The sequence below is a fragment of the Callithrix jacchus genome, chromosome 16, assembly GCF_049354715.1.
Source record: "Callithrix jacchus isolate 240 chromosome 16, calJac240_pri, whole genome shotgun sequence".
NCBI lineage: Eukaryota > Metazoa > Chordata > Mammalia > Primates > Cebidae > Callithrix > Callithrix jacchus.
In genome coordinates, this window is record NC_133517.1 from 87070362 (window position 1) to 87082476 (window position 12115).

At 41.0% G+C, this 12115-nt stretch overlaps 1 protein-coding gene across 1 annotated transcript; it reads left to right on the top strand.

The window, feature by feature from the left end:
- The first annotated feature begins 1259 nt into the window (after nt 1–1259).
- On the top strand, nt 1260–11658 carry KCNV1 (potassium voltage-gated channel modifier subfamily V member 1). The gene is made up of 4 exons (XM_002759285.6): nt 1260–1474; nt 1904–3173; nt 4316–4845; nt 8496–11658. The coding sequence occupies exons 2-4, from the start codon at nt 2713–2715 to the stop codon at nt 9005–9007; spliced, it is 1503 nt and encodes a 500-aa protein (XP_002759331.3). The 5' UTR covers nt 1260–1474; nt 1904–2712; the 3' UTR covers nt 9008–11658.
- Nucleotides 11659–12115: the final 457 nt, after the last annotated feature.

The window sequence follows — 12115 nt, forward strand, 5'->3', positions numbered from 1 at the left end:
ACCTATACAGAATGATGAACTATTTACTGGGATAATTCTAGCATCTCTGTAGTTACTGTAGAGAAGAGTTCTTTATGGAGAGAAGTTAACCAAATGGATGTCTGTCAAAAGAAGCATGCCTATAAATATTATAGTTTAAAAACGTTTATTGAAGTTGCCTATTTATTCTCAGTGGGTTACTTTAAGCACCACAAGGACAGAGATCTTGTCTGTTCTTCATTGCTATATCTCAAGCACCATGAACAGCACCAGTATATAGTGAATGCTCAGTAAACTTTTGTTGGAGGAGTGATGAAAATACCTCATTAAACTCCTGTCCTTCATTAGAAACTTGCAAACAAAGAAAATAAAATCACACTGGTTTATTAACAAAAATTATATGTTTCTAGCATCTTGTTTAAAAAAGCAGCCTCTGACATGTAATCCTGGGTTTGATTTGAACTGTGTGCCCCTTTATAAATCAATTAATTTCTCTATGCCTCAGTTTCCCTTTCTGTAAAATGGGTATATGCTACCTCATAGTGTTGCCATTATGATTAAATAAGGTACTGCATTAGTAAAGAGTTTTCAAATTTCCTGGCATAAAGTAAGCACCCATTAAATGTTGGGCGTTTTTATTAAAACTTGAAATTTCACTGAGAAAGGCACTGAGACCCTTGAAGTAAATGATAGACGTTCCACAGCCAGTTGGCAAAGCTAGAACTAAACAGCCACACTTCTGTTCAATCTATGAAAAGGCTTATCCTGCCTGCTTATGTCTTTACATATACTTCCTAATATAGGTGTATGTATATATATGCTTTCTAATATATACTTATATATGTAAGTGTATCCATAATATATGCTTTCCAATATGTATTCTATATATACTTACTAGAAATCAAAGATGAGTGTGGTTCACTGTCTCTGGCAAAGACTTGAAAAATGCATGATTCTGAGATGCCTGCTGAAAATGAGAAAACCTTGAACCATGCCAAACAAAGCTGTTAATATAACTGCCCTAACCTCAAGTTTAGCACACAGTTGGAAATTTTGTTCTGGAGCATTTGCAAAGACACAGATCCGGGGAAACGGGAATCAAATGCAGCAATTCCGCGAGTGTGTTCAGGATGAATATTCTATTCAGTGTCGCCGAGCACCTCACTCCCCCCGCCCCCACCCTCGCTGTCTCACCTCCCTCCCTTCGATCCTACCACTCCCCTCTGCTGGTGCTGGAAGCACCGGGCGGGCGGCTCTCTGAGCTAGCACGGGGCGGGGGCGGATACGCCTAGCCTGAGCCCAGGGGCCAGGAGCCCGGAGGCAGGTGGAGGCAAGGAGAGGCAGCAAGTGCTGGATAGAGCTCAGCTGGAGCACAGTTTCCCTCCTGGACCAGTTGATTCAGACCTCACGTGTAGACCAAAAGGATCAAAGGACGGGTACGTCACTTGCTGCGCCGGCGCCGCTGCGCGCAGACCAGATGTACCGGGAGCTGCAGGTGAGTCACTTGCTCTTCCCTCCCGCCCCCACCTCCTCGACCCGAGTCCAACAGGTTGGCTGGAGCAGCGCGGCTCCCAGGGGCCCCGTGGGTACATTTCCAGTCTCACCTGGCCGCTGGCCTCAGCTTCTCCCTTTAACGAGGGAGGCCGTCGTTACTATTTAAATTCCTGCCCCAGCCCACGCTTGTTCTATTCCTTGTCTTTTTGCCTTTCCTTCTAAAATGAGAGCTCCGTGGTGCTCAGAACACCTGCTCTCCGGAAAACTTGCAGGAACAGAAATGGCTAAAAGGAAGGGTGCCTCAACAAAGTGCCTCAACAATGGGTGGACACTCGACAGGGTGGGGGCTGACCGTGACACTCCTAGTTCTTAGTGACTCACTGGGGCTTCAATAAAAAGTCATCATTAATTATCCTTGTTTCTCAACCAGGAGGTCAAAACTTAAGGGAGACGGGAGAAGAAAATGGAGCGTCTGTGATCATCAGACTAGAATGAGAGTTAATTGGGAGAAAATGGTGCGGCCCCTTCACCCAGAGCACCCTCCCCCACGTGCTACACCCCCAGCAAACACCCCGGGGAAGGCCTATGAAGCAGCAGTGAAAGAAGAGGGAGGAATATAAATTCTCAAGTTGGAAGGGACCAGGTTACCACTTCCTCTGCTTTCTGAACTTTTTGTTTTGGTCTCCCGCGGGCAGCAGCGAGTCTCGCCATCCCCCTGGCTTGCTTGCTTTCAGCTAAGAGTCATCTTCTCTCCTCTTCCTCCTCCTCCTCCACCCCACATCTCCCTCCTTCCTCCCTTCCCCAACCCCTCCACCCACCAAGTAGCGAGTCATTCAATCTGTACACCTCCCAGTCTGAGAATCGCAATTGCGAAGTTGGGAGGCGGGGTGACAACGTTTGGGAAGGGCCACGGCGACCGGCAGTGTGCACAGGGGCTGTGTCGGGCTCGGACCTCACCTGAACCTTGCTCTGAGCGCGACCCTTGGTCTTGCTCCCCGTCTGTCTCCTCTCTCTGCCACTTGTGCGCTGCTTCCGCGCCCTGGCAGCTCCCTAGCGGCAGGAGGAGGAAGGCGCACAGCGGGTGGAGAGAGTAGGGGTGCGCCAGGGCGAGGCAACCCCTTCCGGAGCCCGGGGAATCCCGGCCGCCACTGGGGGCCGTGCCACCGCCCTCGCGGGACCAACGATTTCGGCGCGTCCCCAACTTTGTGGCTCCCTCAGGCCGCGGCGACTGGGAGAGAGATGCCTTCCAGCGGCAGAGCGCTGCTGGATTCGCCGCTGGACAGCGGCTCCCTGACCTCCCTGGACTCTAGTGTCTTCTGCAGCGAGGGTGAAGGGGAGCCCTTGGCGCTCGGGGACTGCTTCACGGTCAACGTGGGCGGCAGCCGCTTCGTGCTCTCGCAGCAGGCGCTGTCTTGCTTCCCGCACACGCGCCTTGGCAAGCTGGCCGTGGTGGTGGCTTCCTACCGCCGCCCCGGAGCCCTGGCCGCGGTGCCCAGCCCTCTGGAGCTTTGCGACGATGCCAACCCAGTGGACAATGAGTACTTCTTCGACCGCAGCTCGCAGGCATTCCGCTACGTCCTGCACTACTACCGCACGGGCCGCCTGCATGTCATGGAGCAGTTGTGCGCGCTCTCCTTCCTGCAGGAGATCCAGTACTGGGGCATCGATGAGCTCAGCATCGATTCTTGCTGCAGGGACAGGTAACCCGGAGGCGCGCGGCGGCTGGGCGGGGAGGCGGGCGCGGCAGAGAAAGAGAGGGAGGCACAGGTAGATTTGAGGCTTTATACCAGCTTCCCTGGAGCCAGGCCTAGTAATAGGTGTGGCCACCTCTGGGCTGTCAGGTGGAGTGGGGGTGGGGGCAGAAAAGCATCAAAGCCAACTTTTGAATAGAACTTTCTGAATCTCTTTGACCCTTTTTTGAGTATGCTAATTTAACGTATAAGGCAAGGGACTTTAGGCCCACAATAAATATTTGGTGACTGAATAAATGAATCAGAAAAGCCATGCTCCAAAAGGTGCATGCGTAGGAATGAAAGATTTGGCATGCCGCATTATCATTTATCAAACCTAGATCACTGACTTGGAAAACCTTGAATGCAGAATTGTTTTAAATATACAAGATAAAATCACAATCCTTGATTGAAGGATTGTGAAACTTGGAGGGTGACTTTGCTCTTACTTTGCTATTACAACCATTTCTTCGTGAATATCCTTTCTTTACAGCCCCCCAAAAATTCCACCTGGCAAACATCTGTTCTTGTTACCAGAAACTGGGCAATAAAATGTGTTAATCCAAAGTAGTTTTGCTATGTATAAACTTCTACTAAGAAAGTGTCATTTTTAAAAATTATCATCTCAGCCAGGTGTGGTGGTTCACGCCTGTAATCCCAGCAGTTTGGGAGGCCGAGGCAGGTGGATCACTTGAGGCCAAGAGTTCAAGACCATTCTGGGCAACATGACAAAACCCTGTCTCTAGTAAAAGTACAAAAATCAACTGGGAGTGGTGGTGCACAGCTGTAATCCCAGCTACTCAGGAGGCTGGAGTAGGAGAGTCACTTGAACCCAGGAAGTACAGGTTGCAGTGAACTGAGTTTGCTCCACTGCACTCCAGCCTAGACAACAGAACAAGATTCTGTCTCAAAAAAAAAAAAGAAAGAAAGAAAACCATCATAAACCTAATTAAGAAATTCTGTGGGCAAGAGACAACCTAAATAAAACATAAATAGACATTTTTCTGCATTTTACTGAATGAGAAAGGCTGACCTCCCTGCCATGTTTACTTATCTTCTACTTCTGTATTTTAATAAAGTTCAACTAATCACCAAATTGTCTTCTCTAAAAGATACTTCAGAAGAAAAGAGCTGAGTGAGACTTTAGACTTCAAGAAGGACACAGAAGACCAGGAAAGTCAACATGAGAGTGAACAGGACTTCTCCCAAGGACCTTGTCCCACCGTTCGCCAGAAGCTCTGGAATATCCTGGAGAAACCTGGATCTTCCACAGCTGCCCGTATCTTTGGGGTCATCTCCATTATCTTCGTGGTGGTGTCCATCATTAACATGGCCCTGATGTCAGCTGAGTTAAGCTGGCTGGACCTGCAGCTGCTGGAAATCCTGGAGTATGTGTGCATTAGCTGGTTCACTGGGGAGTTTGTCCTCCGCTTCCTGTGTGTGCGGGACAGGTGTCACTTCCTGAGAAAGGTGCCAAACATCATAGACCTCCTTGCCATCTTGCCCTTCTACATCACTCTTCTGGTAGAGAGCCTGAGTGGGAGCCAGACGACACAGGAGCTGGAGAACGTGGGGCGCATTGTCCAGGTTTTGAGGCTGCTCAGGGCTCTGCGCATGCTAAAGCTGGGCAGACATTCCACAGGTATTCAGATTTCATTGATGCCTTTTCATTTGCCATTGCATGAATGCATTTATTATTTGACCACAGTACAAGGAAAGTAACGCTGAACTAATATTCAAAATTACCAACTCCCATACTTTACCTGATCATGACATCTAAGGAGATATTGGGAAACAAAACCTTGAAGTTGTTCTCACAGGTATAGAGAATCGAGCTCTCACATATGTCCTTTTCATAAGAGAAATGTTGAGACACAATTTGACCATTTGCTAACCTCAGTTTATCTGAAACCATTGCCCAGAAGATGTCCAAAAATTAAAGGAACACTGCCTCTTCAAGGTTCTAGACAAAACATGCATAAATGACATAAAAAGATACATATAAATTATATATGACATATAGGGACATAAGCCAGTTTCTATTCTGTGTCCAAGAGGTTCTTGCTACATATGCTCCTTGGCAGAAGGGAAAGTCAGCCTTCCAGAGCCTTCTCTGGCCATACAGAAAGAGAGATGACTAGGTGCAGGTGCCCTTCCCAAAATTTTTGAAGAAGCAATGGAAATATTTTGCTTTGGAAGAAAGCAAATAAACTAATTAAATTATTGTCTCTAACCTGGGATGCATGAGAGAGGGGAATACAGAGATCCCCTAGTGTGTGTGTGTGTGTGTGTGTGTGTGTGTGTGTGCCATAGAGCCTTTGAAAATCTAATTAATATTTTCCTAGAAAAGTCTCCATACAACACACATACAAACACATAATGTACAGGAAAATTATAATTAATATCAGCAAAAATCACAGGAACTGATTAAAGATGATGTTTGCATCCCCAACAATGGTAGTTATCAGGAGCTGGCCCTGCAGCTGTTGGATGTTCTGGAGTGCCTATGAGTTTCCTTATGACATACCTTAATGAAAATAAGAATCCCCAGGCAAGTTTGTTGAAATATAGATTCTAGCTACAACCCCCAGAAAGCTTTAGGTTGGGTCTAGTAGCATACATTTTTTAAATAGTAAGTTCACCAACGACTTTGATGTGGGTAGTTCTTGGATCACACTTTGAGAAACACTGGAGTGCCATATTAATTTTATATATGTTGATAAAAATATATATTAGTACAAACAAATTGGCTAGGGATTTCTATTCCTAGATTATTTCCATTGGTATGTGCCCCGACCAACCACCTCAAAAAGGTTGATTATAGCTGTTTCTTCCTATAAATATAGGGTGAAATTAACCTCTGATATGTTTTTTTGTCAATATTTCTCTGGTAATTAGAACTTGTCATAATATAATATTGGTAGTGTATTTTCCTAGCTAGTCTCACATGCCAGGAATTTGACAATGGGGTTTCCAACAACTCTTGCAAGTACCACACTCTTTGTTTTCTGACACAGATAATGGGATGCTTTCTTCCAGTATTTATAAATTCTTCACAAGACTCAATTTAAAAACTCCCAGTAAATACATTTTTTTCCAAAAGAAAGGAAAAGGAAAATAATTTCCACAGTGTCATCTCTTCAAAGATTTTCTCCATTCTAAAACAAGTATAAAGTTTTAGTAAACTCTTAATTATTAAAAATATGTGCATTACAATATTTGACAATTTTGCCTCAACACTACACTTATTAAAATGTAAACATAGATGGCATATTTCCCCATGTATTAATTATGAATAAAAATTAAGAAGTGTTATGGAATAACGGGTTTTTGGCTAGACAACTAGATTTAGATTCTGGCTCTGTAGCTTTCTACCAGATAAGCTACCCCTTCATGCCTCAGCTTCCTCGTCTGTATAATGGCATAGCAATTACCAAGGCCCTCTCATATCCTTTCTTTTAAGTTAACAGAGATACCATGCTACAAATTTGGCCAGCTCTACTTTCCTTATAAAATTTTGGGTTTATTTTTATTTTTATTTATTTTTTTGAGATGGAGTCTCATACTATTGCCCAGGCTGGAGACCAGTGGCAGGATCTTGGCTCACTGTAACCTCTGCCTCCTGGGTTCAAACCATTCTCCTGCCTCAGCCTCCCAAGTAGCTGGGACTACAGGTGCACACCACCACACCCAGCTAATTTTTTGTATTTTTAGTAGAGATGGGATTTTGACTTGTTGGCCAGGATGGTCTCAATCTCTTGACCTTGTGATCTGCCAGCCTTGGCCTCCCAAAGTGCTGGAATTACAGGCATAAGCCAGCGCCCCCAGGCTACAAAATTGTTTTGAACATTTTGCCTTTAAATTAAAACAGTATTCCCAGACAAATGCTATGCATCTCCTCATATATTGTGAATTTATTTAAGAAATGTAATTTCATGTAGACATGTCAAGGCCAGTTTTTTTTATAAAGGTAAAGGTATTATAAACGTATTCTGAAAGATATTCTTTGGAAGTTAAACTTCAAAATATTCAGTGATCTTTAAAAATAGCTGGTTAATAATTCAAGAATATCTCAAAATTTGAAAAGCAAAATTCAAAATAATGAAAGTATGATTAGTATGCTAATGCATTTGAAATAGTCTCTAGTGAGCAAATAAAAACAAAAAATGATTCTAAGAGGTATTGTTTTGGACTTCTGAGGCGATATCATTTTGACATGCTGATATCATTTCAAAATGTGAACAAACTTTAATAACCATCTCCCTAGTATTAGGGAGAAAATCTTACTGTTCATTCAAAGCCTGGTTCCATAATGGGCTCTTCTTACTCCCCCATAGGGCCTAGTGTCTTCAGAGATGGAATTGGACTATTGTGGGTCTGTCTCTTTGGGTTTTAATAAATCCTCAGATCTAGGAATGGAAAAACAGCCAATGCTTCATAATGAGTAAATTCTCTAGTGGTTCTATTTCCCATACCTTTTTGCAATGGAGGAATATTCTGTATTCAGGTCTATGTTATTATAGGAAAGCAGAAATTTTATGTACTCAAGAGAGATCATTTCCTGTAGTTTTGGTATTAAGGACTAGGGTTTCAGTGGGTGTCTTAGGAGTTCAGACCTCCTCCTGACATACCACTAAGAATGTCCCGGGAATATACATGTGACGTTCTCATGTCAATTTTATCACCAGTGCCTAACCTGCTTCTGCTGCTTCATTTTGTTGCTATGGTGTCCATCCTTTACTTTTTCTGGTTTTCCAATAATCAGGTTCCTAATTGTGTTAAACTTTACCAGGAAGGTGAGAAAAATGGACACATAAAATATAAGACAACATAAAATTGGCATTAGCAACAAGTGCTAAAATGATGCATTGAAACACAGATGTCACCAAATGAGCCCTCCACATGCAATGCTGCAACGGCCCCTTATTGCACAGACTAAAGTCTGTACCAACTAAAGTCTTTACAAAACTCCTATCATAACCCTCCTGCCTGCCCTCAGTCTTACCTCTCACCTTCTTTTTAATAGTAAAAGTTCAATAATCCTATAGGCAAATTAATGAATCTAATTATATTTCTCTCTAGCCATCTCAACCTGGCTCCATCAACTAGACCATGAGCTTCCTGAGCACAAGAATTATGATTTAACCAGCTTCCTATCCCCAGAACATTGCCCAGGGCTGGGGACTTATTAAGTGTTCAGTGCAGTATGTGGAGAGAAAAGAGGGAGAGAAGGGAGTGAAGGAAGAGAACGAAAAGAGATGCCAGTGACTGACAGCATTTGTTCTGTTGCAGGGTTACGCTCCCTTGGGATGACAATTACCCAGTGCTATGAAGAAGTCGGCCTACTGCTCCTATTTCTTTCCGTGGGAATCTCTATCTTTTCAACTGTAGAATACTTTGCTGAGCAAAGCATTCCTGACACAACCTTCACAAGTGTCCCTTGTGCATGGTGGTGGGCCACCACCTCTATGACCACTGTGGGATATGGGGACATTAGACCAGATACCACCACAGGCAAAATCGTGGCCTTCATGTGTATCTTATCGGGAATTCTTGTCTTGGCCTTGCCTATTGCTATTATTAATGATCGCTTCTCTGCTTGCTACTTTACCTTGAAACTCAAGGAAGCAGCTGTTAGACAGCGTGAAGCCCTAAAGAAGCTTACCAAGAATATAGCTACTGACTCATATATCAGCGTTAACTTGAGAGATGTCTATGCCCGGAGTATCATGGAGATGCTTCGACTGAAAGGCAGAGAAAGAGCAAGTACCAGGAGCAGCGGGGGAGATGATTTCTGGTTTTGAATTAATTTTCAACTTATTTACAAAAGCTATGTACAATTAACTAAATTGATAAAGCAATGATGTAGATTTCTGTATTCTGATGATGTGTCTCTTCGGAGCACTGCTCATCTTAATTAATTTTTGCTGATACATTTCTTCGTCTACTAGAATATTCATATCACCTATAACAACTGCACAATGTACTGACATATCTGAGTGTCCAAAATAGCCAATTAACACAACCAAATACAACTGGGCCAATATAAACATGTTTGAATTGTCAAATATAAAATAATATTATTGCAATATATACAAAATAGTTAGATTTTATTTATCACTAATTTTAGAAGTTTTTTGCACCACTAATTTTTTTTAAATGAAAGTTGAACTGCATGGCCCAGAGAAAGATAAGTGAATATTTAAGAACATACTGAACAATTTTGCTATTTAAAGCTATTATCCAAGTACATAAATCACTCCTTTCTCTATCATTTTAAGCTATTGAATATAACAATTACTTTGCAAGAGAAAACTCTTTTCTGATGGGCAGAGATTGTATCCCTATTTTCTTTTTCATGCAAACCGCCAGTCACAAATGAACTGATCTCTATATCCCATTATTACTATAAGAGGTGGGAATCCCAAAACTCCTTAGATTGCAGTACATGAGTGTACACAAAGACTTGAACAATTGCACATCTTCATTCTCCCAAATTAGTATAATATGTGGAGCATAAAACAGCATATTTCTTAGTACTTCATGAAAATCAGATGGTCTTTTATGGATGTACTGTTCACGTTATGGTTTTAAAGTAATGAATATGTAAAAGTGAGGTAGTAAACATCCTAAATTTACACATTGAAATTATTAAATAATCTTATTTCATAAAATGAGAAATATATGTTGAATGACATCAATGGACAAACTTGAAGACCTTTTATTTATTAAAAAAATATTATGGACAGCTTTCCGGTTGTTGGGGTAAATAGCAAATGTTCAAACTTTGCAGGCATTTTGACAGCATTTTGACATTTATGATAATAATACGATTCCAAGACATTCTGTTATATAATTAAAGCCAAAACTGCTAAAGCTAAGAATTAGCTCATGATTCCCATGATCTTAGTAAATGAAATTCTAAAACCTAAGAACAACAAGGAATCATCACCTTAATACCTATGTCTCCAATATAATAGAGCCCCCCACAGGGAAGAAAATTGGCTCATGGGGGAAAAGAACCTTACTCATTTCATATACAAAACACAGATATGCATACAGAGTATATCTGCAGTATTAACATTTCATGGAGGTGAGAAATTAGGGGGGGAAAGCCTAGAAAGCTCTTTGCCAGGGGTGAATGGTGGTAAGAAATAAACATTGAGAAGGACTGCTTTCATATATAACATATTTCATCAACTCTAAGACATCCTATTATGCTATGGACTAACAGGAAAGAAAGATATAAGTCAATTGTAAAATGCTATTAACTGTAAGATGCATCCAGATTTCAGATATGTAAAAAATTAAAATAAGCACCTTAAAATCCATGATATATCGCATGTACTACCTCCTGTTTTCTGGTATGCATGCTTAAGCTCTGAAAACATTTTCACTGATGGCATGAGTTTTAGATTGTGTGCTAAAGTACTTTAATTCATTTAACTTGTTTCCACTTCTCCTAAACATTATGAAATATTTAGGAGATATGAATATTAATAAGATAAATATTTTCCTTCTTACATACATACATGGGTGCTAGAGTGTGCACAGGGCCACTAGTCGTAGTATAAATCCCTTCTGCAATCTGAAGGGGAAGTTGAGGTTAGACACAGAAGGTAAACTTACTCCAGCTTTTCTAGAACTATCCCTAATAAGAATAGTTACTCTGATCTAGGACTGTGCTCTGTATTCATCATATATTGTGTTATTTTATCCTCAAAACCATCCCTATTATATAATTACTATTCTTATACTCTTCTAAATACATATTTTATATGCTTATTAACTCCACAGATATTTATTAAGGACCTTTTGGTGTGCTGGGGACTAGGGAGTCTTTAAACAAGACTAGGTTCTGTTCTCTTGTACTTAATATTCTATTCAAGGGTATGTGAGGGAAAGATAGAGAACCTGAAACATTAAAAGGTATCAACTTGCCTAAATTCACACAGGCTATAAATAGCAGAGCCAGGGCTGAACACCAATCTACCTGACCCTGAAAATGACGCTCCTAAAAGTCAAAGTGCAGATTTCATTCTTCCCACACAAGTTCTGCATAAAAACTTATTTTTTAGGCAGGCAGGTCAACTTCTTGTGCATGGAGAAGTTCAATATGCCTTAAGTAAAATAACAGCTTATTCTCAGAGGTGGAATGGTGCTTTTAAGAAAAGGCTGTGGTGACACCTTATAGTCATTATTAGATAGAAAAAAAAATATCTTTAGAGTAAACAATAGTCGGAAAATAAAACATTTAAAATTTCTGTATACATATGTATATATGTTTTTATCATGGAGGATCCTAAACATCTTCTATACAAATGTGCTGTTAGCTATATAAACGTTGTCAAGATGTAGGTATTTCAAACGGAATTTTAAAATATTATTGCTTACTTAATTTTGCTGTTAAATAAAATATCAGTTTATTTATTCAATAAATGTATATATAAGCAAATCTAATTCATTTAAGTAAAAAAGTCAAGGCAGGAACTCTGCTAATTTTATATCCCATTATTTTAAAACATTGAACACTTTTTAAACATCTAAGAATTATTGTTATAAAACAATATTTAATTTTTTAAAATATAAAAGAATTGAATTATTGTCTTTCTCGAAGGTATTTAGAGAGCACAACTTTCTTTGTTAATTTAACTTTTAAGTTCAGGGGTACATGTGCAGGTTTGCTATATAGGTAAACTTGTGTCATGAGAGTGTTTTTGTACAGATTATTTTCATCACCTAGGGATTAAACCTAGTACTCATTAGTTATTTTTCTTGATTCTGTCCTTCCTCCCACCCAGCACTCTCTGATAGGCCCCAGTGTGTTTTGCTCCTGTCATGTGTTCTCAGCATTTAGCTCCCACTTATAAGTGAGAACATGTGGTATTTCGTTTTCTATTCCTGTATTGGTT

Bases quoted from the DNA above. Each gene is read 5' to 3' on its own strand.
- KCNV1 (XM_002759285.6), top strand. From the start codon at position 2,713: ATGCCTTCCAGCGGCAGAGCGCTGCTGGATTCGCCGCTGGACAGCGGC. The intron at 3,174-4,315 runs GTAACCCGGAGG...CTTCTCTAAAAG, and splicing joins GATTCTTGCTGCAGGGACAG to ATACTTCAGAAGAAAAGAGC. The intron at 4,846-8,495 runs GTATTCAGATTT...GTTCTGTTGCAG, and splicing joins GCTGGGCAGACATTCCACAG to GGTTACGCTCCCTTGGGATG.